This window comes from Zea mays, unplaced genomic scaffold (genome assembly GCF_902167145.1).
Source record: "Zea mays cultivar B73 unplaced genomic scaffold, Zm-B73-REFERENCE-NAM-5.0 scaffold_311, whole genome shotgun sequence".
NCBI classification, from domain to species: Eukaryota; Viridiplantae; Streptophyta; class Magnoliopsida; order Poales; family Poaceae; genus Zea; species Zea mays.
This window is the reverse complement of record NW_023366939.1, coordinates 40535-68394: the sequence shown is the minus strand read 5'-3', so window position 1 is coordinate 68394 and position 27860 is coordinate 40535. Positions and strand designations below refer to the sequence as shown.

The following is a 27860-nucleotide window of genomic DNA, read 5'->3' as shown; positions in this document are numbered from 1 at the left end:
TCAATTTAGAGGAATGCTCGCCCTCTTCCTTCCCGTCCTTAGTTTAGACAGTGGAAAGTATTTTTCCTTTTATTTTAGGAATTTGGGAAACATTTCAACAAAGGAGATCTTTCACAGGTCAAACGAGACCTAAGACTTAATCTAAAAGAAATTATTAGATGAATCTATGCATTAAAAAAAAACGCGATCAAAAAAGGACGAGCGAAGTAAGTAATCGAAAAACTTTCTTCTTTGTTCGTCCTATCTATAAGAGGAGAGCATATGAAAAATGTAACCCATTCTTTTGTTTTTTAGCTCACTGGCCATTCGCTGGGAGTTTTGGGCTTAATACGATATTTTAGCAACAAATCTAATAAATCTAACTGTAGTGGTTGGTGTATTGATTTTTTTTGGAAAGGGAGTGTGTGCGAGTTGTCTATTTCAAGAATAGATTGGATCTATCCGGCTGCACTTTAGAATATTTTTAGTATTTTTTTTGATAAATAAGAAAAGGTGCACGATCTCGACGAATTACTTCTGAATAACTTCAGAAATCATATGGAAGAACCATAGCATTTCCGCGATTCATTGGTAAATTTACTTTGATTCTCTATAGACCAATAATGTGAGACCATTAACACGGTTAAAGCTAAACTGCTTGAAGTCCGGGCAAAAAGGGGTACTCTTTCTACAACTACATTAGTATTAGTCTCGAAATGCTTTAAACGGGAAATAGCTAGTGTAGAATTTATCTGATATAGAACACTCATATCGATAAAATAGTTTGAACTATTTACTAGAAGGGCACGCAGCCCTTTTTCCAATGCCAAATCGACGACCTATGTATAAAAAAAAGAGAAATTTTTTGGATTTGAAGAAAAAATAAAAGGAATTCTATCAATTTTTATTTTCCATTTATTTAGTTAGTTTTTCTTAATGAAATTGAAATTATTAACTAACAGAGCAAACACAAATAAAGAAACAACTTTGCTGACCATGATAGATTTTTATCTAGTTGGAAGAGTCCTCTTAATATTCATCTAGTCTTATATAAGTTTGGGTATATAGAAATACAAACAGAAAAGAGAGGATAGAGGATAGGCTCATTACATAAAAAAAAGATATGGAAATAGCCATAATACATAACAAAAAAGAAAAAAAGGAGCGGGAGAGCCAAATGAATCGAAAGATTCATGTTTGGTTCGGGAAGAGATCATAAAAATTGTAAACTTAATAGCAAGATAATCTACTTTCATTAAAAGATTTATTAGATAATCGAAAACAGAGGATTTTAAGTACTATTCGAAATTCGGAAGAATTGCGTAAAGGGACCCTTGAACAACTCGAAAAAGCTCGTATTCGATTACAGAAAGTCGAACTGGAAGCAGATGAGTATCGAATGAATGGATACTCTGAAATAGAACGAGAAAAAGAAAATTTGATTAATGCTACTTCTATTAGTTTGGAACAATTAGAAAAGTCTAAAAACGAAACCCTTTATTTTGAAAAACAAAGGGCGATGAATCAGGTCCGACAACGGGTTTTCCAACAAGCTGTACAAGGAGCTCTAGGAACTCTGAATAGTTGTTTGAATACCGAGTTACATTTCCGTACGATTCGTGCTAATATTGGCATTCTCGGGGCCATAGAATGGAAGAGATAATTCAATTTATTAGGTTTTGAACTTCTACTTTTGTTTAGAATTTAGGCATTATTTTTCCCTTGCTTCCAAAAAAAAAAAAATTAAAGAAACACTAATGGCAACCCTTCGAGTCGACGAAATTAATAAAATTCTCCGCGAACGTATTGAACAATATAATAGGAAAGTAGGGATTGAGAATATCGGTCGCGTAGTGCAAGTGGGGGATGGGATTGCTCGTATTATAGGTCTTGGTGAAATAATGTCAGGTGAATTAGTCGAATTTGCAGAAGGGACGAGAGGTATTGCTCTGAATTTGGAATCTAAAAATGTTGGGATTGTATTAATGGGCGATGGGTTGATGATACAAGAGGGAAGTTTTGTAAAAGCAACAGGAAGAATTGCTCAGATACCCGTGAGCGAGGCTTACTTGGGTCGTGTTATAAATGCTCTCGCTAAACCTATTGATGGGAGAGGCGAAATTGTCGCTTCAGAATCTCGCTTAATTGAATCTCCTGCTCCGGGTATAATTTCTAGGCGTTCCGTATATGAACCCCTTCAAACAGGGCTTATTGCTATCGATTCGATGATCCCCATAGGGCGCGGTCAGCGAGAGTTAATTATTGGGGACAGACAGACTGGCAAAACAGCAGTAGCCACAGATACAATTCTCAATCAAAAAGGTCAAGATGTAATATGTGTTTATGTAGCTATCGGTCAAAGAGCATCCTCCGTGGCTCAAGTAGTAACTACTTTCCACGAAGAGGGGGCCATGGAATACACTATTGTAGTAGCTGAAATGGCGGATTCACCCGCTACATTACAATATCTCGCTCCTTATACGGGAGCAGCCCTGGCTGAGTATTTTATGTACCGCGAACGGCATACCTTAATAATTTATGATGATCTCTCCAAACAGGCACAAGCTTATCGCCAAATGTCCCTTCTATTAAGAAGACCTCCCGGCCGCGAAGCTTATCCAGGGGATGTTTTTTATTTGCATTCACGCCTTTTAGAAAGAGCCGCTAAATTAAATTCTCTTTTAGGCGAAGGGAGTATGACCGCTTTACCAATAGTGGAGACTCAATCTGGAGACGTTTCCGCCTATATTCCTACTAATGTAATTTCAATTACAGATGGACAAATATTCTTATCCGCGGATCTATTCAATGCCGGAATTCGACCTGCTATTAATGTGGGTATTTCAGTTTCCAGAGTAGGATCCGCAGCTCAAATTAAAGCCATGAAACAAGTAGCTGGCAAATCAAAATTGGAACTAGCTCAATTCGCAGAATTACAAGCCTTTGCACAATTCGCCTCCGCTCTGGATAAAACAAGTCAGAATCAATTGGCAAGGGGTCGACGATTACGGGAATTGCTTAAACAATCCCAATCAAACCCTCTCCCAGTGGAAGAGCAGGTAGCTACTATTTATACCGGAACGAGAGGATATCTTGATTCGTTAGAAATTGAACAGGTAAAGAAATTTCTGGATGAGTTACGTAAACACCTAAAAGATACTAAACCTCAATTCCAAGAAATTATATCTTCTAGTAAGACATTCACCGAGCAAGCAGAAACCCTTTTGAAGGAAGCTATTCAGGAACAGCTTGAACGGTTTTCCCTTCAGGAACAAACATAAATATAGCATGTCTACTCTTATTAGTATAACTCGTGTTAGTAGAAGAGGAATCAAAGATTTTTCATTTGAATCATGCAAAATTTTTTTTCGTTTTTAGTATAGTTATTTAAAGAATAGATAGAAAAAAGATTGCGTCCAATAGGATTTGAACCTATACCAAAGGTTTAGAAGACCTCTGTCCTATCCATTAGACAATGGACGCTTCTCTTTCTTATTTTATTCTTTCTTTTTTATATTTCAGAGAAATAATAAAAAACTGTTAGACCGAAACTCTTTTAGGAAAGAAAAACAAATCCATATACCATATACAAATGGATGATACATATATCATAAAGAAGGAATATGGAGCAGGTAGTCAGTATCGAACCCGTAACCCCAAGGTTATGAGCTTTGTGAGCTACCAAACTGCTCCACCTTCTTAGCGGGAAACTAGTGGGTTGGATAGGCCCCTCTACCATATCTATACAAATAGAATAGTCCATTTATACAGAATGGTAAAGAGGGCTCTTCTACGATCATCAATTCGAGAAAACCATACAAATATGAAAGAAAGGGTATTTTATCCTTACCAACTGGATCTTGTTGCACCCGGTAACAAACATGCATAAACCATTTCTCGAAGTATGTGTCCGGATAGCCCAAAGTCTCGATAGTTAGCTCTAGGTCTTCCGGTTAAAAAACAACGTCGATGAAGGCGTGTAGGTGCACTATTACGTGGTAGGGATTGCAATTTTTCTTGCATTTTTGTTTTTTCGCTCAAACTCAAAGGGGAAACTTTGCTTCTTATCTTTTTTTTTGAGGATCGACGAATCAAATGATATTTTTGTTCTAATTTCTGCCGCTTCTTCTCCCTCTGAATCAAACTTTTTTTTGCCATAATGTGCCGTTCCTATTATTACCAAGTATATGGTTCTAATCCTAGATAGAAAAATAAATAGCAAAAATCTAAAAAGGCGGATCCTCCCTCTCCATCAAGAGTAATGAACTGGGTTCTGATACAGTACAAAAAAAAATAACTAAATTAACCAAACTTGCCTGATGTTGAGGCAATCAAGAAAGCTGCATAAGTGAATATATAACCCACGGAAAAGTGGGCTAATCCGACCAATCTTGCTTGCACAATGGAAAGAGCCACGGGCTTATCTCTCCAGCGAATTAAATTAGCCAAAGGTGTCCGTTCATGAGCCCATGCTAAAGTCTCAATTAATTCCTGCCAATATCCACGCCAGGAAATTAAGAACATAAATCCTGTAGCCCAAACAAGATGTCCAAATAAGAACATCCAAGCCCATACTGATAAACTATTCATCCCAAAAGGATTATATCCATTAATAAGTTGTGAAGAGTTTAACCATAGGTAATCTCTTAACCATCCCATCAAATAAGTGGAGGATTCATTAAATTGTGAAACGTTGCCCTGCCATAATGTAATGTGTTTCCAATGCCAATAAAAAGTAACCCATCCAATGGTATTTAACATCCAGAAAACTGCCAAATAAAACGCGTCCCAAGCAGAAATATCACAAGTACCGCCGCGCCCTGGGCCGTCGCAAGGAAAACTATACCCGAAATCCTTTTTATCCGGCATTAATTTGGAACCGCGTGCATCTAAAGCACCCTTTACTAAAATCAATGTAGTTGTATGCAAACCTAGAGCAATAGCATGATGAACCAAGAAATCCCCAGGTCCTATTGTTAAGAAAAGCGAATTACTATTCTCATTAACAGCATTCAACCATCCGGGCAACCATATGTTTCGACCTGCATTGAAAGCGGGGCCATTCGTTGAAGATAAGAGTATATCGAACCCATATGTCGTCTTACCATGAGCAGATTGTATCCATTGGGCAAATATAGGTTCAATCAAGATTTGCTTTTCTGGAGTACCAAAAGCAAGCATAACGTCGTTATGAACATAAAGGCCCAAGGTATGGAATCCTAGGAAGAGGCTAGCCCAACTTAAATGAGATATGATAGCTTCCTTATGGTCTAACATTCTTGCCAATACATTATCTTCATTCTGTTCCGGATTGTAATCCCTAATGAAAAAAATAGCTCCATGAGCAAAAGCCCCTGTCATGATGAACCCTGCAATGTATTGGTGATGAGTATATAAAGCAGCTTGAGTAGTAAAGTCTTGTGCTATGAATGCATAAGCAGGTAAAGAGTACATATGTTGAGCTACTAAGGAAGTAATAACCCCTAAGGAAGCTAGAGCAAGGCCTAATTGAAAATGAATCGAATTATTGATTGTATCATAAAGGCCTTTATGCCCACGTCCTAATCGACCCCCCGGAGGAGTATGTGCTTCTAAAAGATCTTTGATACTGTGCCCAATTCCGAAGTTAGTTCGATACATATGACCGGCAATGAGAAAAATAAATGCAATAGCTAAATGATGATGAGCAATATCGGTCAGCCACAAACTTTGTGTTTGTGGATGGAATCCCCCAAGAAGGGTCAGAATGGCAGTTCCCGCTCCTTGAGTGGTACCAAATAAATGATTACTCGAATCAGGATTTTGGGCATAAAGATTCCACTGACCCGTCAGAAGGGGACCCAACCCCTGGGGATAGGGTAATACATCTAAGAAATTATTCCATCGAACGTACTCCCCCCTGGATCCGGGAATAGCAACATGAACTAAATGTCCTGTCCAAGCCAAAGAACTTACTCCGAAAAGTCCTGACAAATGATGATTCAGACGAAGATTCGGCGTTTTGAACCACGAAAGGCTTGGCTTCCATTTGGGTTGTAGATGTAACCAACCCCCTATTAAGGATAGCGTAGAAAGAAATAATAGAAAAAGAGCTCCAGTATAAAGATCTTCATTGGTGCGCATCCAATTGTATACCACCACTGATAAACCCCAGAATAAGCGATATTCACTGGACCGGCAGCACCCTCCTCGAGTAAGGCTTCCACAGCGGGTTGCCCAAAATGAGGGATCCCAAATGGCATGAGCAATAGGTCTTACGTGTAAAGGATCCTGTATCCATGATTCAAAATTTCCTTGCCAAGCTACATGAAACAGATTTCCGGACGTCCATAGAAGATTATTGCTAACTGCCCAAAGTGAGAAGCAAAAATGTTCTGATAAAGACGTTCCTCAGTAATATCATCATGACTTTCGAAATCATGTGCGGGTAGCAATACCAAACCAAATACGACGAGTAGTGGGTCCTGAGCTAAGCCTTGGCTAAACCTGGGAAATCTTAATTCCATAATGCCTTTCAAATCTCACTAGCCACTATACCTACTGCAATAATTCTCGCTAAGAAGAATGCCCATGTTGTGGCAATTCCACCCAGAAGGTAATGGGTTACTCCTACAGCACGTCCTTGTATAATGCTCAAGGCTCTAGGCTGAGTAGCAGGAGCAACTTTTAATTTGTTATGAGCCCAAACGATAGATTTCAATGAGTTCTTTGCCAATAAACCACGGCCGACTGAATAAAACATTTAAACTGAAAGCCCAGACAAAATGAGCGCCTAAGAAAAAAAGACCAATATGCAGATAATGAGAACCATAAGACTGAATTACTTGGGATGGCCTGTGCCCACAAGAAATCTCGAAGCCAACCATTAATCGTAATGGAACTCTGCGCAAAGTTTCCCCCTGTGATATGAGTTACTATCCCTTGATCACTTATAGTACCCCAAACATCCGACTGCATTTTCCAACTGAAATGGAAAATGACTACCGAAATAGAATTGTACATCCAGAATAGACCTAAGAAAACATGATCCCAGGCGGATACTTGACATGTTCCCCCTCGCCCAGGTCCGTCGCAAGGGAAGCGAAAGCCAAGATTTGCTTTATCAGGTATCAGACGGGAACTGCGAGCAAATAAAACACCTTTCAAAAGTATTAATACAGTCACATGGATGGTAAATGCGTGAATGTGATGGACTAAAAAATCTGCGGTTCCTAATGGAATAGGTAACAAAGCTACTTTGCCGCCTATAGCTACTAACTCGCCGCCTCCCCACGTTAAGCTGGTACTTGTTGTTGCACCAGGAGCTGTTACGCCAGGCGCGCCAGCATGGATATTTTGTATCCATTGAGCAAAGATGGGTTGTAATTGTATGGCGGTATCCGAAAACATATCTTGGGGACGGCCTAAAGCACTCATGGTATCATTATGAATGTACAAGCCAAAACTGTGAAAACCCAGAAATATACATACCCAGTTAAGGTGGGATATGATTGCATCGCGGTGTCTAAGGACGCGATCTAATAGATCGTTGTATCGAGTAGTTGGATCATAGTCTCTTACCATAAAAATGGCTGCATGTGCAGCAGCACCAACTATTAGAAATCCGCCAATCCACATGTGGTGTGTGAACAAGGAAAGTTGTGTACCGTAGTCAGTAGCTAGGTATGGATAGGGGGGCATAGAGTACATATGATGAGCTACAACAATAGTTGTAGAGCCTAGCATAGCTAGGTTAAGAGATAATTGAGCATGCCATGACGTTGTTAGGATTTCATAGAGACCTTTATGGCCTTGTCCTGTAAATGGGCCCTTATGAGCCTCCAAAATATCTTTAAGTCCATGACCAATACCCCAATTGGTCCTATACATATGACCAGCGATCAGGAAAAGAATAGCAATAGCTAAATGATGGTGTGCAATATCGCTCAACCATAGACCACCGGTTATTGGATCTAGTCCTCCGCGAAAACTAAGAAATTCCGCATATTTGGACCAATTCAAGGTGAAAAAAGGGGTTGCTCCTTCGGCAAAACTAGGATAAAGTTGAGCCAAAAGGTCGCGATTCAAGATAAATTCATGAGGAAGTGGTATCTCTTTAGGATCAACCCCAGCGTCGAGAAATTGGTTAATCGGTAAAGATACATGGATTTGGTGTCCCGCCCAAGAAAGAGACCCAAGTCCTAATAATCCCGCTAAGTGGTGATTCAACATGGATTCTACATCTTGGAACCAGGCCAATTTGGGAGCGGCTTTGTGATAATGGAACCAACCGGCAAAAAGCATTAACGATGCAAAAATCAATGCACCAATTGCGGTACAATAGAGTTGTAATTCACTAGTTATTCCGGATGCTCGCCAAATCTGAAAAAAACCAGAGGTTATTTGGATTCCTCGGAAACCCCCGCCTACATCACCATTCAAAATTTCTTGTCCTACTATTGGCCCAAACTACCTGAGCACTGGGTCCAATGTGAAGTAGGATCCGCTTAGCCATGCTTCATAATTGGAAAAAACGGGCACCGTGGAAAGTACATGCCACTCAACCAAAGAAAGATAATGGAGAGTTGGGCCGAAATGAGCACTCTAAAGACTTTTCGGGAGATCTCCTCCAAATCAACCGGTATGACTATCGAAATCGTGAGCATCAGCATGTAGGTTCCAGATCCAAGTGGTAGTATCGGGGCCCTTAGCTATTGTTCTTGAGAAATGCCCGGGTCTGGCCCATTCCTCAAAAGATGTTTTTATAGGATCCCTATCCACACATTTTAACTTCTGGTTCCGACGAACGAATAATCATTAAGTCCTCCTCTTTCCGGACAAGACATACAAAGAGACCCCGCCAACTGTCTTTTAATTGAATCTTTTAAGATAGATATTATGATTAGTCCTTTTCTTTACTATCTACCGTCCTTCTATTTTTTTTTTTAGTTATTCACTGAGCAATTATATATTGAAGTCAATCCGAGGCAAAGTGTTCGGATCTATTATGACATAAGGATTAGGTGCCTAACGGACATTGGTTATTCTGGAAAAATTATTTTCCCGACATAACAAAAAAATCTTTTTTTACGTTTTAATTTAAGAAGCTGGTGTATTTTTTTTTCTGAGGGTATAAGCCCCTATCTACAATCTACTTCCTTGAGTGAGCATAATATAGATTTTTTGATTCGATTCAAAATTCCAAGATAACTCATTAGAATTATTAATAAGACCGTCCTGATATATTAGGTAGGAATAATTTAGATTGCCGATTTTTATGTACTTTATTACTTCTGTTCCAGAGCCTATCCCTATTGTTTATCCTTATGAAAATATGATATAAAAATTGAAGGTAGAAGAAAGGGATATAATGAAATTCTTGATTTGATTTTCAACCAAACCCACCCTTTTTATGAAAATGGAGAGTGGTCTTATTCAAATTCAAAGCGCTTCGTAATCTTTAACCAGTTCTGTGCTTCATATAATTATCCTGGAGTAAAGCGCTATAGCTTGTTTCCAATACTCAGGCAGCTTGATCAAACCAAGCTTCCGCAATTTCCGAATCGCCCTGTAGAACTGGCCTGTTCTCCTCGGTTGGAATAGGCAGTTCCTTTCCCTAGAACCGTACTTGAGAGTTTCCTACCTCATACGGCTCAGAAATTGCTATCTTAATTTCCCCTATCCTTAACTGAATTCGATTTCTCAAAAAATCAATCCAATTTCTTCTTGGGTTTAAGCAGAAGAAGTTAATTACCTAAGTTTCAAACCCTAATTTTGATCAATAATCAAGTTTGATCTTGTTCTCCCACCTTCAGAAGAATGAAGCATAGATAGACCTATATCCTTCGTTCGAATTTTCTGAAAGGTAACTATCTCGGTTTCGTTTCTTTCATATATTGAAATTTCTATAGAATCCTGGAAAAAGACCTTTTTCCATAAGAAAGAAAAAAGAACTTACTATCTTTGGGATCTGATACTACACCGCTGCTTAATCCCTTAGTGGATCGGCTTTATTACATAAGCGGATTCCTAAATTTTGTCCCATATCGTGGTATAAGAAGCAGTTTTTTTTAGTTGTATCGACCCAGTCCGCTCACTAATTGATCTTTACGGTGTTTTCTCTATCAATTTCAGCTTTATCCATAGAATAGTAGTATAGGCTCCTTTCTTCCTATTTTGATTCTCGGTGAAGTGTCCTTCCTTCCTACAGCTGATAGGGTAAAATCGTTGTTTTGACGATCCCTATGTAGAAAGCCCTCTTTTCTAGTATTCACTAGAAAATTTCCTCCTTTCTTTTTTTTCTTCTTCTATAGTGGAGATAGTCCGCACGTAATGACAGATCACGGCCATATTATTAAAAGCTTGCGGTAAGAAGGGGTTTCGTTCTAGCGCCCGGAAATAATATTCCAAAGCCTTTGTATGCTCTCCATTGCTTGTGTGTATAAGGCCTATGTTATATAGTATATAACTTCGATCATAGGGATCAATTTCTAGTCGCGTAGCTTCATATAATTCTGCAAAGCTTCCGCATAATTTCCTTCGGATTGAGCCAACATCCGGATACGGTCGTTCATTCTATTCAAAAATCTCCGTTCCAAAACCGTACATGAGGTTTTCATCTCATACGGCTTCCTCCCTTCTATACATAGTACTAATGCGAAAAAATCTATAGAATAAAAATCGAATTAGTCCCATCTCATTATGGACCGAACGGGGCTGGTATTTTTCCAAGAAATCTCTAGCCAACCTTCCCCAAGAGGTTTTTCTTAACACCAATGCATTATATTAATGCTAGAGGGAAAACGATAGCTCCAAGAATTTCTTTGTTCTCAACGCTCCTATTTAGAGGAATTAGCCACTTCAACGACCTTTGATGGTTATAAGGGTTCCAAAGTACAAACCTGATGGTTGTTTGTTATCCCAACCATTCTTCCCAACCCTGATACCATCAGGAAAGGGCTAATTTCTAACAAAGTTTTTCTCTTGTTGATTCCTAATTTCGTGGTGTAGTGCTTTCTCCCCTATGCTGCCTATTGGTACTAGTAAGTCGATTGCCCTGTAATACAGAACCTATCCTGTAGGTGTAACCTTTTCGATCAATACTCAAATCTACAATTGAAGCATCTGAGGCACATCAATCGAGGATACACGACAGAAGGAATTGTTAGTTCACCTCACCTTCCCAAGCGCGGTTTCCTTTACTAATTTGTGTCTCTCTATGCGAACCCTCTCTCTTTCTCGTAAGAATGAGATATAGGTAGGCTAAAAAAAAAAGAGTTCAAATCGCACCATCTCTATAATAAGTAAATGCCCTTTTTTCCCCGGAGGTTGTCGGAATTATTTGCAATAAATATTGGCTACAATCGAGGAGGCTTATCAATGAAATTTCCATTTATACGGGATCTAGCATAATTCCCAACCCATTCTATATAGAATTCTTTTCATTCTATCACAAATAACATAAAAACAAAACATTCGATTCTTATAAATCGATCCTATGCTCTAAATGGTATAAGAGAGATATGGATTTCCGCTCAGCTCAATTGTCTCCTTTTCCTTCTGTTTGGACAAGAAGAGAGAGAATATGAAATATTTGACTAAGACTGGATTTCATTCCACTTTCCTATTTCTCAACAACCAACTTCCCTCATCAGCTATTTCGCGTTTTCAAAGTCATTAATTGCCCCATACCCCTTTTATATTTAGATTGTATGGCGTAATGTACCTTATGCAAATGGAATTCTAGGGTTCCTTTATTTTCTTATGGAATAAGAAGAATTCTTCCATTCTCTTTTTATTTTGGTTTTCCCCAAAGAAAAACTTTTCGAGGGAGCAGATTCCTAGTAAAAAATACAGGATCCTTCCACTTAGATGAAAAGGAATTTTTCCATCCAATCCAATAGAGCCATGGAATTCCGAGCCGTTGTGGCTGTACCTGTACTGCAGGAATACGAAAACTCGCTATTCACTCAGTTTATTTTCCATAATAAGGATTATGTAGGAGAGATGGCCGAGCGGTTCAAGGCGTAGCATTGGAAACTGCTATGTAGACTTTTGTTTACCCGAGTGGTTCGAATCCCTCTCTTTCCGTTTCTCTTAATTCATCAATGTTAGCGATCACAATTGTATCAAATTAAATTACAATTTATTCCAACAATAATACCTTTAATTAATAGAAATTCTCTATAGCAAATTACTGTGGTATGTAAAATACACATCGAGGAAATAACAAAAAGAAAAAAGTATCCTAGGGTTAATCTATTTCTGCTAGGTGAACGGAAAATACGAATTAAGAGCCTTAGGTCGATTTAGTTCGGGAAAGGGGAAGGGGAAAAAAAATTCTATGAACCTTTCCTTTTTTCGTTAAGTTCAAGTCTGGCGAGAATAATATTCTACAACTAACAACCTCATTTATTTTGAGACCGACCACCTTCCTATCTAGAATTTTTTTTACTAGTCCTTTATATTGCAATGTGTCCAACCGTCAAATGCTTTGGTAAATTTGCCCGGATCGGATGAAGCAATATAATTTTGAACCAAACGTTTTGATCGTTGGTTTATCCTTCGTAGTAATAATATCTCGGTTTGCAACGAAAGCTTGGTATATACAACTATACGACCATTAACTAAATATGTCTATGGTTAACTAATTGTCGGGCCCCAGGAATGGTTGAAGCCATACCCACATCGAAAAGGATATTATCCAAAACGCATTTCAAGTAATTGTAGTAAAACCTGACCTGTGGATCTTTTTGCTTTTCAGCGATATGTACATATCTAAGTAATTGTCGTTCTGTCAGACCATAATGAAAACGCAATGTCTGTTTTTCTTGGAAGACGAATACGATATTGCTCTTTTTCCCAGAATGGAATTTCTTTTTCGTGATTACTTCCGGATTTAGGCGTTTTTCTAGTGAGTCCTGGTAAAGCTCCCAGACGGCGTATTTTTTTTAAACGAGGCCCTCGATAACGGGACATGAAGACTCCTTTTTTATTTTATTGAAATTTCATTTACACAATAAATTTCGTTCTATTTACATTACAGAATACAGCGAAATTCAAACAGAATTAAACTAAAGGATAACAGAGTAAAATCTACTAAAGTAACACAAAAAATAGGAGTAACACAAAAAATGGCATTTCATCAACATCTGGATTTTTTGTATATATATTATTTATTTTTATGCTTTGTATCTAGCAAAATTGTAAGGTAAAACGACATAATAGACCCTGGATTCCCATTTATTCGGAGAAAAAGAGAAATTCTTGTTCATAGAACATCGATAGAAAAAAAAAGCCGACTACGGATTTGAACCGATGACCCTCGCATTACAAATGCGATGCTCTAACCTCTGGAGCTAAGTGGTCTTACATAACAGAAATAGTGTAACAAATAAAATATATATAGGAATCTGTAAAATGTCAGATCTTAATTATTAATCTTAGTTATTAACTAGTTCTAAATTGGAAGTTCCACTTAGATAGAAAAAAAAAAAATACTAGAAATTTCATAAAGATAAAGTTAGCTTGATATGCTTAACTAAATGATATTCTTAAATAGGATTGATAGAATTTATTGAACTTGTCTTTTTATTTCTCTAATTCGCAAATGGATTGTTTTAATAGAATCTATTCCAAATTCTATATTGAATTTGATTTCAGATAATTTTCAAATTTGATAGGCTCGTGAGGATCTAATCTAATACATAGAAAAGAAGAAAAAAGAAGAATATATATGAATAATATAATAAAGAGAAAATGCCAAGAGATTGGCATTTTCATTTGATCATTATATACATTTTGAGATATTTGTTTTTTTATTTGTTAATAATTTAAGGATAAATAGTTCACTAAAGGAGAAGATAGAATCATAGCAAATGAAATTCTAATTCAGTTTAGAAAAAAAGAATGAATATCAAGCGTTATAGTATGATTTGGAATACTCTAAAAAAGGAAGGAGGGAGGCGGGAGAGAGAAAAACTTTTGGATATATTCATTCCGATTGAATTGCAAATATATCAACGATAAAATCAATGCAATTCTGAATTGCAATAAGCGAGCGGGGTGTCTCAAATAGAGATGAGTTGCTAGACTACGTCGAATAATGAATTCAATGATTCAAAAAAAACTAAGAGATGGATTAAATTATACAAGGAATCCTGGTTTCAAAGAAAAGTAAAATGGGGATATGGCGAAATCGGTAGACGCTACGGACTTGATTGTATTGAGCCTTGGTATGGAAACCTGCTAAGTGGTAACTTCCAAATTCAGAGAAACCCTGGAATGAAAAATGGGCAATCCTGAGCCAAATCCCTTTTTTGAAAAACAAGTGGTTCTCAAACTAGAACCCAAAGGAAAAGGATAGGTGCAGAGACTCAATGGAAGCTGTTCTAACGAATCGAAGTAATAACGATTAATCACAGAACCCATATTATAATATAGGTTCTTTATTTTATTTTTAGAATGAAATTAGGAATGATTATGAAATAGAAAATTCATAATTTTTTTTTAGAATTATTGTGAATCTATTCCAATCAAATATTGAGTAATCAAATCCTTCAATTCATTGTTTTCGAGATCTTTTAATTTTTAAAAGTGGATTAATCGGACGAGGATAAAGAGAGAGTCCCATTCTACATGTCAATACTGACAACAATGAAATTTCTAGTAAAAGGAAAATCCGTCGACTTTATAAGTCGTGAGGGTTCAAGTCCCTCTATCCCCAAACCCTCTTTTATTCCCTAACCATAGTTGTTATCCTTTTTTTCTTTTATCAATGGGTTTAAGATTCACTAGCTTTCTCATTCTACTCTTTCACAAAGGAGTGCGACAAGAACTCAATGAATCTTATGCTATTCATTAAATAGATGATTTCTTTTTTATTTCTTTTTTATTTATTAGAGTAGAGTATCGGCAAGGAATCTCGATTATTAATTCGTTTTTTTTAAGTATTATTAAGTAAGCCATCCACAATGCATAGGACTACCCCTCCCCATTTCCTAATTTTGAATGGAATACTTTATTGATTTTTTAGTCCCTTTAATTGACATAGATGCAAATACTTTACTAAGATGATGCACAAGAAAGGGTCAGGATAGCTCAGTTGGTAGAGCAGAGGACTGAAAATCCTCGTGTCACCAGTTCAAATCTGGTTCCTGGCACAGAAAAAAAGGATCTACTGAATAGATATTGATACAAATATTTTGAGATGGATTGGGGTAAATATTTATTAAAAATCTACTTAGTCTTTAGTCTAGAGTAAGTAGATAAATCTCTAGAGTAAGTAGATAAATCTCTAAACACTTCTTTTTCTTTTAAAAAAAGGGTTTAAATCTCTGGTTCTTTATGGTATAGAAAGAGGTGAGATTAGGTGCCCTTTTCTTCATTTTGCATTTCTTATTAATTTTGTATACCGCTATTCCGAAGAATATATTTTTTTTTATTCTTGCTTATCCTACTTTCCCAGTTGTTCTAAGTAATATGCGCGGTACAAAGTTCGTGGTAGGAACTTCTTTGAGTCATTGTATTTTTCTGTTCATACGAAGGAAACAAATATGTGATTTTCCAAATTGGAAAATAGAAATGAAGCCCTTTTTGTTCAGTCTATCTGGACCTTTTTGTATAATAGGAATTAATTAGAATATTATATTCTAAGTATTTCGTTTCGTCTAGGAACAGAACGTCAAAATATTCCTTGACTTGAATAAAATCTGGAATTGTGTTGTATAAGTGAACATGAATTTATTATCACTCAATGAGCATCTTGTATTTCATAGAAATTGGGGGTTATATAGTCCTTACGTAAGGGCCAGCCTATCCAACTTTCAGGCATTAAGATACGTTTAAGACGTGGATGATTATCATAAGAAATTCCCACCATATCATAAGATTCGCGTTCTTGAAAATCGGCACTTCTCCAAACCCAGAAAACAGACGGGATTCTAGGATTATCCTTTTGGGCAAAGACTTTTATGCATACCTCTTCTGGGTTATCTATACCATACTGTATTCTCGTAAGATGATACACGCTAGCTAAAGATCCACCGGGTGCTACGTCATAAGCACATTGGGAACGTAAATAATTGTAACCATATACATATAAAATGACAGCAATGGAATCCCAATCCCCCGCTTTTATTTGTAAAGTCTCTACTCCTCGATGATCGAAGCCCAAAGACCTATGAACCACGTCATGTTTAACTAGCCAATTAGATAACCAACCCTGCTGCATTGTCTTGATCTCTCCCCCTTTGTATAAATATTTCACATTTCAAATGCAAGTTTGAAAGATTGTACTGCTCTTTTCTTTCTTTTTCTGCACAAAAGAACCCCTCCTAATTCACTAATTTGTAGGAAGATACTGAACTTTTGGATTTGAAAAAAGTTTCAGAAGATATATCTAAAGTAGATGGTGATTGATAGAGCAATTCTTGTTCGTAAGTTCCAGTGTGAGTACTGCGCCGAACATAAAGTTTGTGACGGGTAGTAAAAGATCTATTTTTCTTTTGACTTTGACATAGAGTTCGATCCTCAATTATTTCTCGCGCTATCTTCTTACGAAGTTTTGTTAGGGCATCTATAACAGCCTCTGGTTTAGGCGGGCAACCCGGCAGGTAGACGTCCACAGGAATTAACTTATCAACTCCTCGAACAGTACTATAGGAATCTGTACTGAACATGCCCCCTGTAATAGTACAGGCTCCCATAGCAATGACGTATTTCGGTTCAGGCATTTGCTCATATAATCGCACTAAAGATGGAGCCATTTTCATTGTTACCGTACCAGCTGTTAAAATTAGGTCCGCTTGTCTAGGACTTGATCTTGGTACCAATCCATAACGATCAAAGTCGAATCGTGAGCCTATTAATGAAGCAAATTCAATGAAACAACAACTGGTACCATATAGAAGGGGCCATAAACTTGAGAGTCTTGACCAATTTGAAAGATCGTTTGGTGTAGTTGAAATAACGGAATTGGAACTTGTTTGGTCGAGTAACGGAAACTCAATCAAACTCATAATTGTCTCAATGGAATCTTTTCCTTCTTTTTTTTTTTTTTCTGAATATTCAGTTAAGACCATTCCAAGGCTCCTTTTCGCCATGCATAAACTAAACCAACAACTAGGATAAGCACAAAAATGAAAGCTTCGATAAAAACGGATACACCCAATACGTCGAAACTCATTGCCCAAGGGTAGAGAAAGACTGTTTCCACATCAAAAACAACAAAAACTAGCGCAAACATGTAATAGCGTATTCGGAATTGTAACCAAGCCCCCCCCATGGGTTCTATACCCGATTCATAACTAGAAAGCTTCTCTGGTCCTTCACTAACCGGGGCTAAAAGTCCTGAAATCCAAAATACCAAAATAGGAATAAGGCTTGCTATTATTAGAAATGTCCAAAAAATATCATATTCGTGAAGCAGAAACATAAATGTACTCCCATTAATGTGGAATAGGCGGAACTGAATTAGTCAATTCAAGTTGACATTGTCAATTTATCCAGAACTTCTCTCTTTTCCTCGGTGAAACAAGAATCTGTTTTGCTCAAACCAAAGGCAAGGAGCGCTTACTTTAGCCTTTATTTCTTTTGTGATATGTCTTCCTTAAGGATTCATCCAATGTAATCCCCACTTCCCTTCTTTTTGATTTCCCTTCTATTTAGATATGATATAGACCTAATTCTTATACAAAGAAAACTCTTTCGCTTCACTTTGTCTCACTTTCTCTAGAATCTCTAGAAAAAAGAATTGCTCTACCCTTTATTTAATGATAGTCAGAGACTATTAAATAAAAAAGAAAATACTTACTACTAATTGGATTAGAACCTAATTAAAATAGGATGATTAATATATATTAAAATAGGATGATTAATATATACATCCTAATGAGGAGTAATACTAAAAAAAAGAACTCTATTTCAGAATTATGAAACAGAATATCCTGTTTTATTATTTACTCTTTCTTTTTTTTTTTCTTTCGATTTTTTCTATTTTATTTAAAGTGGATCGATTTAGATAATGTATATGATAGTAATATACTTCAAATAAAATAGGAATTCGCAAAATGGAGAAAATCGTTGCAGTCATTATAGGAAAGTATGGGAAGACTTAGAGCATATCCTATTTAAAGGAGGATGAAATTCAAATCAGGTAAGGGATCCTTCCTTCTATTGATTTGATCAAAATTCTTTTTTCTTTTCCTGTCTCTCTGATTTGCGTTTCGATGAATGAGCCTATGGTAATGCTTTTATCTCTATTCTATGGCGCAATCGACCGTCGAGTCTATAAACAAGTACTAAATAAGGAAAAGAAAACTATACTAAAGGAAACATAAGATATCCATCCTAAAATGGAAAAAAGACGTATATATTAGGGCTATACGGATTCGAACCGTAGACCTTCTCGGTAAAACAGATCAAACAGATTATTATCGAAATGATTCGAACTGTTTCAAAGACCCAACATGCATTTTTCTGCATTGGGCTCTTTCATCAACTAATGTAAAGATCAGTTAATTCGCCATAGTTTTTCTTTAGGGAAAGATAATAAGATGGCTCCCTGTGCTCTGATTGATTATTTGTCTTATGATCTATCTAGGAACAATACCAAAGTGTTTCAAAGGAGGATTACCTTGACTTAGGTCTGCCTCCGGCCTAAATTAAATCAACCTAAGTGAAATGGAGTCTCTATCGTTCCGCTGCAAGAGTTTACTATGAGACTTCATACACCTTAAAGTTCATAGAACGAAAAGAAGTTTTTTGGAGGCCCTTATCCTCATTACGCCTAGCATTGAGTGGGCTGGATATTTACCTTATCAACTAGCAAATCAATAGGAGTTCTATTTGAGTAAGCACCTTAATTGGCACCTGAATCGGACTGAACCAGCTGTTTGTCATTGTCAGGCTACTGTTCTTCTATTCTTTCGAATCCATGAAGTAAGACATTGATTTTGCAACAAGGTCAATTATGTTCATTGCATAAAAAGTTCCCTTGAAAAGCATTGGCGCACGTGTAAACGAGTTGCTCTACCGAACTGAGCTATAGCCCTTGTCAGAGATATCTTAACATATAGATAATTTCTTGTCAAGATGAATATTCTCTAATGCCAGAGGATATCCCTTTGATCCGTTTACTATATAACATAAACATACCAATAACGGAGCGGTATTGCTTATAAAAAGGATTCAATCTATAATCGATCGAAGTAATGGGGCTTCTTTTGTGGTGATAAATTGCCTACTTAACTCAGTGGTTAGAGTATTGCTTTCATACGGCGGGAGTCATTGGTTCAAATCCAATAGTAGGTAGGTAGGTAGAAAAATTACTAGATAGCATTGGACTTACTTCGCTTCGCTATCTAATAACTTTTTCTACCCTTCTTTCCTTTTTCTTTGTATCAACGAAATCTTTGGATTGTCTTCAATTGGATGGGGGAATCCAATTGACAGCCTCGACTCGTATCCTAGCTCGTCTGAGAGCTAGCTTCGCTTCAACCAATTCTTTCGTACCTTCAGCTTTACTCAAGTTAGCTTCGGCTATTTCAAGTGCCTGTTGAGCTTCTTCTGGATCAATGTCACTACCCAGTTCTGCATCATTTCCTAAAATGATGATCTCATTATTAACTATTCTTGCAAAACCACTCCACAGAACCGCCGTTAACCATTGGTCGTTCAGGAGGCGTATTCTCAAAGGACCCATATCTACAGCTGTGTTAATGGGGGCGTGGTTTGGTAATACACCAATTTGGCCACTATTAGTAGATAAAATGATTTCTTTCACTTCACAATCCCAAATAATTCGTTTAGGAGTCAGTACATAAAGATTTAATTTCATTTCTTCAATTTGCTCTCCTCTTCTAAGTTTATAGCTTTCGTGCTAGCTTCATCGATGTTCCCCACTAAATAAAAAGCCTGTTCGGGTAGGCCGTCTAATTCTCCGGAAAGGATTAGTTGAAATCCCCTAATTGTTTCTGCAAGACCAACATACTTTCCTGGAGAACCGGTAAAAACTTCTGCCACAAAGAACGGTTGTGATAAGAACCGCTCGATTTTTCGTGCTCTTGCTACAGTTAAACGATCCTCCTCCGATAATTCATCCAATCCAAGAATTGCGATAATGTCCTGAAGTTCTTTGTAACGTTGTAAAGTTTCCTTAACTCTTTGCGCAGTTTCATAATGTTCGTTGCCAACAATCCGAGGCTGTAACATAGTTGAGGTTGAATCTAAAGGATCCACTGCGGGATAAATACCCTTGGAAGCTAATCCTCTGGAAAGTACGGTAGTAGCGTCCAAATGTGCAAATGTTGTGGCAGGAGCAGGGTCGGTCAAATCGTCTGCAGGTACATAAACTGCTTGGATCGAAGTTATAGATCCCTTTTTGGTAGAAGTAATTCTTTCTTGCAAAGAACCCATTTCTGTACTAAGGGTAGGTTGATAACCCACTGCGGAGGGCATTCTGCCTAATAAGGCGGATACTTCCGATCCTGCTTGAACAAAACGAAAGATATTATCGATGAATAAAAGCACGTCTTGCTTATTAACATCTCGGAAATATTCTGCCATAGTTAGGGCAGTTAAACCAACTCTCATACGAGCTCCCGGCGGTTCATTCATTTGGCCATAGACTAGAGCTACCTTTGATTCCTCAATATTTTTTTCATTAATTACTCCGGATTCCTTCATTTCCATATAAAGATCATTTCCTTCACGAGTCCGTTCCCCTACTCCGCCAAATACGGATACGCCTCCATGAGCTTTAGCAATGTTATTGATTAATTCCATGATGAGTACTGTTTTACCTACTCCTGCCCCCCCAAACAGTCCGATTTTTCCTCCACGTCGATAGGGAGCTAAAAGATCGACCACCTTAATACCTGTTTCAAAGATAGATAATTTCGTATCTAACTCGATAAAGGCAGGCGCAGATCTATGAATAGGAAATGTTGCACTAGTATCCACAGGACCCAAATTGTCAATAGGCTCCCCAAGAACGTTAAAAATTCGTCCGAGAGTAGCTCCACCGACTGGAACACTGAGAGGAGTTCCCGTGTCAATCACTTCCATTCCTCTCATCAACCCCTCTGTAGCACTCATAGCCACAGCTCTAACTCGATTATTTCCTAATAATTGTTGTACCTCACAAGTCACATTAATTTGCTTATCGGCAGTGTCTCGACTCTTGACTATCAAAGCATTATAAATATAAGGCAACTTGCCCGGGGGAAAAGTGATATCCAGCACGGGTCCAATAATTTGATCAATACGCCCTACGCTTTTTTCTTCAATTGTGGAAATCCCGGGACGCGAAGTAGTAGGATTGGTTCTCATAATTATCACATAATTTTCAAAAAAAAAGGAATTTGTCGAAATTTTTTTTCTTGTTGAATAATGCCAAATCAAAAAAAATATCCAAAAATCCAAAAGTCAAAAGGAAATGAATTAGTTAATTCAATAAAAAAGAAAAGGGGACTCGCACTTGATTTCGTTGCCCAAGCGAATCCCATTCAATCGTTTACTTATGGAATGAATCCGTTGGAAAGTTCAATCCATTTTTTTCATATAAATTTCGCCTTTTGTGAAGGATCTGTGCCTACTCTACTTTCCTATCTAGGACTTCGATATACAAAATATATACTACTGTGAAGCATAGATTGCTGTCAACAGAGAATTTTCTTAGTATTTAGGTATTTAGATTCAAAATATCAAAGGGGAAGAACTTTAAAAATTGTAAAATAAAGATTAGGGTTTGGGTTGCGCTATATCTATCAAAGAGTATACAATAATGATGGATTTGGTGAATCAAATCCACGGTTTAATAACGAACCGTGTTAACTTACCATAACAACAACTCAATTCCTATCGAATTCCTTCCTATCGAATTCCTATAGTAAAATTCCTATAGGATAGAACGTACACAGGGTGTACACATTATATATGAATGAAACATATTCATTAACTTAAGCATACTCCTTTTTTTATTTAATGAGTTGATATTAATTAAATATCTTTTTTTTTAGATTTTTGCAAAGGTTTCATTTACGCCTAATCCATATCGAGTAGACCCTGTCGTTGTGAGAATTCTTAATTCATGAGTTGTAGGGAGGGACTTATGTCACCACAAACAGAAACTAAAGCAAGTGTTGGATTTAAAGCTGGTGTTAAGGATTATAAATTGACTTACTACACCCCGGAGTACGAAACCAAGGATACTGATATCTTGGCAGCATTCCGAGTAACTCCTCAGCTCGGGGTTCCGCCTGAAGAAGCAGGAGCTGCAGTAGCTGCGGAATCTTCTACTGGTACATGGACAACTGTTTGGACTGATGGACTTACCAGTCTTGATCGTTACAAAGGACGATGCTATCACATCGAGCCCGTTCCTGGGGACCCAGATCAATATATCTGTTATGTAGCTTATCCATTAGACCTATTTGAAGAGGGTTCTGTTACTAACATGTTTACTTCCATTGTGGGTAACGTATTTGGTTTCAAAGCCTTACGCGCTCTACGTTTGGAGGATCTACGAATTCCCCCTGCTTATTCAAAAACTTTCCAAGGTCCGCCTCACGGTATCCAAGTTGAAAGGGATAAGTTGAACAAGTACGGTCGTCCTTTATTGGGATGTACTATTAAACCAAAATTGGGATTATCCGCAAAAAATTACGGTAGAGCGTGTTATGAGTGTCTACGCGGTGGACTTGATTTTACCAAAGATGATGAAAACGTAAACTCACAACCATTTATGCGCTGGAGAGACCGTTTTGTCTTTTGTGCCGAAGCAATTTATAAAGCACAAGCCGAAACTGGTGAAATCAAGGGGCATTACTTGAATGCGACTGCAGGTACATGCGAAGAAATGATTAAGAGAGCTGTATTTGCAAGGGAATTAGGGGTTCCTATTGTAATGCATGACTACTTAACAGGAGGATTCACCGCAAATACTACTTTGTCTCATTATTGCCGCGACAACGGCCTACTTCTTCACATTCACCGAGCAATGCATGCAGTTATTGATAGACAGAAAAATCATGGTATGCATTTCCGTGTATTAGCTAAAGCATTGCGTATGTCGGGGGGAGATCATATCCACTCCGGTACAGTAGTAGGTAAGTTAGAAGGGGAACGCGAAATAACTTTAGGTTTTGTTGATTTATTGCGCGATGATTTTATTGAAAAAGATCGTTCTCGCGGTATCTTTTTCACTCAGGACTGGGTATCCATGCCAGGTGTTATACCGGTGGCTTCTGGGGGTATTCATGTTTGGCATATGCCAGCTCTGACCGAAATCTTTGGAGATGATTCCGTATTACAATTTGGTGGAGGAACTTTAGGACATCCTTGGGGAAATGCACCTGGTGCAGCAGCTAATCGTGTGGCTTTAGAAGCCTGTGTACAAGCTCGTAACGAAGGGCGCGATCTTGCTCGTGAAGGTAATGAAATTATCAAAGCAGCTTGCAAATGGAGTGCTGAACTAGCCGCAGCTTGTGAAATATGGAAGGAGATCAAATTTGATGGTTTCAAAGCGATGGATACCATATAAAATAAAAAAAAAAGCAAAATAGAAAGAGAAAAAATAAGTTAAGAAATGCAGTAATTCTTCTTTATTCCTCTAATTGATTGCAATTCAATTCGGCTCAATCTTTTCTAAAAAAAAAAAAGACTGAGCCGAATTGAAATAGATCTTGATACGATCATGAGACTTGACAAATCGAGATTCTTCTATTCTATATATCTAGAATATAGAAAGGTATAATACAATAAACAAATATAAATCAAAATATAGTATTATCGTACGATAATGGAATCAAATACGCAGTATTTACAGAAAAGAGTCTTCGTTTATTGGGAAAGAATCAATATACTTTTAATGTCGAATCGGGATTCACTAAGACAGAAATAAAGCATTGGGTCGAACTCTTCTTTGGTGTTAAGGTAGTAGCTGTGAATAGCCATCGACTACCCGGAAAGGGTAGAAGAATGGGACCTATTCTGGGACATACAATGCATTACAGACGTATGATCATTACCCTTCAACTGGGTATTCTATTCCACTTCTACTTTTTAAATTAAAGGGTATTCTGAAAGAGGTATTTCTTTTATTTTCACAATAGCTTTCTTTTGAATCCAATTTCAAGTTCGATTAGAAGGATAGAAAGGCGATGAGAATGGGAAAAGAAAAATAAAATATTTTATTTTAATGAGTTCCCCTTTTGAGTTCCCCTTTTTTGCAATTTTCTTATTATCAATTCCATTCATTTATTTTATAGAATACTTTTTTATTCTATATCTATAAAAAATCTTTATTTTGTAAACTAAAAAATACAATAGTCAATATTCCTTATAATAGATATACTTAATTATATCATAAGAATCTTAAGATATATTTCGAATAGATAGAAATAGTAAATTTGAATTGAGACACATATTCTATGACAGATTTTAACTTACCCTCTATTTTCGTACCTTTAGTAGGCTTAGTATTTCCGGCAATTGCAATGACTTCCTTATTTCTTTATGTGCAGAAAAATAAGATTGTCTAGAAACGACGGGGCCAAATTTTCTCAATGTATTTCCAGGATCATAATACAGATATTTTTTTGTGTAAGTACTATAATATGATAGGGTATGTAGCTCTTTCTACACACAAATGAAAAACGTCTATGGATGCAGATATAAGCTACGAGCATAAATGCATGCATATGCGTAGCCGACTATAGCGAGTTTTTTTTTTTAAGTGGATCCACTAATTTTTTTTGAATAGAAAGTCAATGTATCTAACCAATTATTTCACAGGAGTACTAGCTACTGAAGGCTATTTCAGAATCAAAAAAAGTAAAGTAAAAATCATTTAGCTTATTCTCTCAATTTCAATTGACCGCTACTGGATTTAGTATATCTAATATGAATTGGCGATCAGAACACATATGGATAGAACTTCTAAAAGGTTCTCGAAAAAGAGGTAATTTTTTCTGGGCCTGTATTCTTTTTCTAGGTTCATTAGGATTCTTAGCGGTTGGGGCTTCCAGTTATCTTGGTAAGAATATGATATCTGTACTTCCATCTCAACAAATTCTTTTTTTTCCACAGGGGGTCGTGATGTCTTTCTACGGAATCGCGGGCCTATTCATTAGCTCCTATTTGTGGTGCACTATTTTATGGAATGTAGGCAGTGGTTATGACCGATTCGATAGAAAAGAGGGAATAGTGTGCATTTTTCGTTGGGGATTCCCTGGAATAAAACGTCGCATCTTCCTTCAATTCCTTGTGCGGGATATCCAATCAATTAGAATTCAGGTTAAAGAGGGTCTTTATCCTCGTCGTATCCTTTATATGGAAATCCGGGGCCAGGGGGTCATTCCCTTGACTCGTACTGATGAGAAGTTTTTTACTCCACGAGAAATTGAACAAAAAGCTGCCGAATTGGCCTATTTCTTGCGTGTACCAATTGAAGTATTTTGAGTACCAATTGCAATTTTTTGCAATTGTAAGGGGATTTTCGAGTATTTATCTAAAGTAAAGGAAGGAACAAACGAGGATAAGAGAAAATTGCTTCGAATTTGTTTTGTCCAAGTGAGATATATGGCATACTATTCTTCCATTTTTATACGAAAGGCCTTTTTTTATTTCTCTATTCCACTCCATTTAGATCTAAGAAAGAACCCAATACAATGAAATTCCACTAGTATACAAAAAGAGAAATAGATACAAACACAAGGTCTCAAACCTTGTTATAGAATTTTTGCTTCAAAGAAAAGAAATATCATATATATTCAGCTTACAGATCAAAAATGAAAAAAAAGAAAGCATTGCCTTCTTTCTTATATCTTGTATTTATCGTACTTTTGCCCTGGGGAGTCTCTTTCTCTTTTAACAAATGTCTGGAACTTTGGATTAAGAATTGGTGGAATACCAGGCAATCCGAAACTTTCTTAACTGATATTCAAGAGAAAAGGATTCTAGAAGGATTCATAGAATTAGAGGAACTTTTTCTCTTGGACGAAATGATAAAAGAGAAACCGAAGACACATGTACAAAAACTTCCTATAGGAATACACAAGGAAATAATACAATTGGCCAAAATAGATAATGAGGATCATCTCCATATCATTTTGCATTTCTCAACAAATATAATCTGTTTGGCTATTCTAAGTGGTTCTTTTTTTCTGGGTAAAGAAGAACTTGTCATTTTGAATTCTTGGGTTCAGGAATTTTTCTATAACTTAAATGATTCAATAAAAGCTTTTTTTATTCTTTTAGTTACTGATTTTTTTGTTGGATTTCACTCTACCCGCGGTTGGGAACTACTAATTCGTTGGGTCTACAACAATCTTGGATGGGCTCCTAACGAGCTAATTTTCACTATTTTTGTTTGTAGTTTTCCTGTGATTCTAGACACGTGTTTGAAATTTTGGGTCTTTTTTTGTTTAAACCGTCTATCTCCTTCACTTGTAGTCATTTATCATTCAATTAGTGAAGCATAAACTCACTCATTTCATTTCCTAATATTAATCAAATTAGCATATTTCTTTTCTTCCTTTAGAAATAGAAAGAAAGCCCTTTTCCTTTTTAACAAAATTCTTTCTATTTCTACCTGCTCAAGGTATTCATCATTCTAGTACAACTATTGCAGTAGAATGACAACAGACTCGTGTATAGGGAACTAGATTAGCTTAGCTACCTATCTAATTTATTGTAGAAATTCCGGGATCCGCGATTGGACATGGAAAATAGAAAAACTTTTTCTTGGTTAAAGGAACAGATGATTCGATCGATTTCTGTATCGATCATGATATACGTAATAACTCGCACATCTATTTCAAACGCATATCCCATTTTTGCGCAGCAGGGTTATGAAAACCCGCGGGAAGCAACTGGACGAATTGTATGTGCCAATTGCCATTTAGCTAATAAGCCTGTGGATATTGAAGTTCCCCAAGCAGTGCTTCCTGATACTGTATTTGAAGCAGTTCTTCGAATTCCTTATGATATGCAGCTGAAACAAGTTCTTGCTAATGGTAAAAAGGGAGGGTTGAATGTGGGTGCTGTTCTTATTTTGCCCGAGGGATTCGAATTAGCGCCGCCCGACCGTATTTCTCCTGAGTTGAAAGAAAAGATAGGAAATCTCTCTTTTCAGAGTTATCGTCCCAATAAAAAAAATATTCTTGTGATAGGCCCTGTTCCCGGTAAGAAATATAGTGAAATTGTCTTTCCCATTCTTTCCCCCGATCCCGCTACAAAAAAAGACGTTCATTTCTTAAAATATCCCATATATGTAGGGGGAAACCGAGGAAGGGGACAGATCTATCCTGACGGTAGCAAGAGTAACAATACGGTCTATAATGCTACGTCAACAGGTATAGTAAAAAAAATACTACGTAAAGAAAAGGGGGGATATGAAATATCCATAGTGGATGCATCGGATGGACGCCAAGTGATTGATATTATACCTCCCGGGCCAGAACTTCTTGTTTCAGAGGGGGAATCAATCAAGCTTGATCAACCATTAACAAGCAATCCTAATGTAGGAGGGTTTGGTCAGGGGGATGCAGAAATAGTGCTTCAGGATCCATTGCGCGTCCAAGGCCTTTTGTTTTTCTTCGCATCTGTTATTTTGGCACAAGTTTTTTTGGTTCTCAAAAAGAAACAGTTTGAAAAGGTTCAATTGTACGAAATGAATTTCTAGATCCTGGGATTTCTTACCATCAAGTGAGAAAAAAGCCTCGATTTCTGGAATTCCTTATTTCTATCTCATGCAAAAGAAGAGGATCCAAGGCAAAGACGAGAACAATAAAAGGAACAAGTCCTTTTAGGAGGAATTGTGGGTCTTCTTAATCCTCTATTGGGCACAAGAAAAAGGCTTTTTTGCCTTTTTCTTGTGTCGATTCTTCTTGTATCGAAGT

General features: G+C 37.1%; 3 protein-coding genes, 2 non-coding genes and 1 pseudogene across 6 annotated transcripts in view; 2 read left to right on the top strand and 4 right to left on the bottom strand.

The window, feature by feature from the left end:
* Positions 1-3357: 3357 nt before the first annotated feature.
* Positions 3358-6304, bottom strand: LOC118474717 (photosystem I P700 chlorophyll a apoprotein A2-like). The gene has a single exon (XM_035963745.1). It carries the CDS (start codon positions 6100-6102, stop codon positions 4282-4284), a length of 1821 nt encoding a protein of 606 aa, XP_035819638.1. The 5' UTR covers positions 6103-6304; the 3' UTR covers positions 3358-4281.
* Positions 3391-3462, bottom strand: TRNAR-UCU (transfer RNA arginine (anticodon UCU)). Its single transcript has one exon. It is a non-coding gene; the product is annotated as a tRNA-Arg (tRNA).
* A 3085-nt stretch (positions 6305-9389) lies between the features above and the next one.
* Positions 9390-19660, bottom strand: LOC118474712 (photosystem I assembly protein Ycf3-like; annotated as a pseudogene). The gene is made up of 6 exons (XR_004854385.1): positions 19471-19660; positions 16742-16819; positions 16517-16642; positions 11248-11383; positions 10288-10516; positions 9390-9547 (listed from the first exon to the last, which is right to left on the bottom strand). The product of XR_004854385.1 is annotated as a photosystem I assembly protein Ycf3-like (transcript).
* LOC118474713 (ATP synthase subunit beta, chloroplastic) lies at positions 14737-21319 on the bottom strand. The gene has a single exon (XM_035963742.1). The coding sequence runs from the start codon at positions 21286-21288 to the stop codon at positions 19792-19794; it is 1497 nt and encodes a 498-aa protein (XP_035819635.1). The 5' UTR covers positions 21289-21319; the 3' UTR covers positions 14737-19791.
* On the top strand, positions 15047-15119 carry TRNAF-GAA (transfer RNA phenylalanine (anticodon GAA)). Its single transcript has one exon. It is a non-coding gene; the product is annotated as a tRNA-Phe (tRNA).
* LOC118474714 (ribulose bisphosphate carboxylase large chain) overlaps positions 17662-27860 on the top strand; it is a 13478-nt gene continuing 3279 nt past the window's right edge. The window contains exon 1 of the mRNA XM_035963743.1: positions 17662-27858. Within this exon, the coding sequence (XP_035819636.1) occupies positions 22049-23500 (1452 nt within the window). The 5' untranslated portion in view covers positions 17662-22048 and the 3' untranslated portion in view covers positions 23501-27858. The remainder of the gene's footprint in view (positions 27859-27860) is intronic.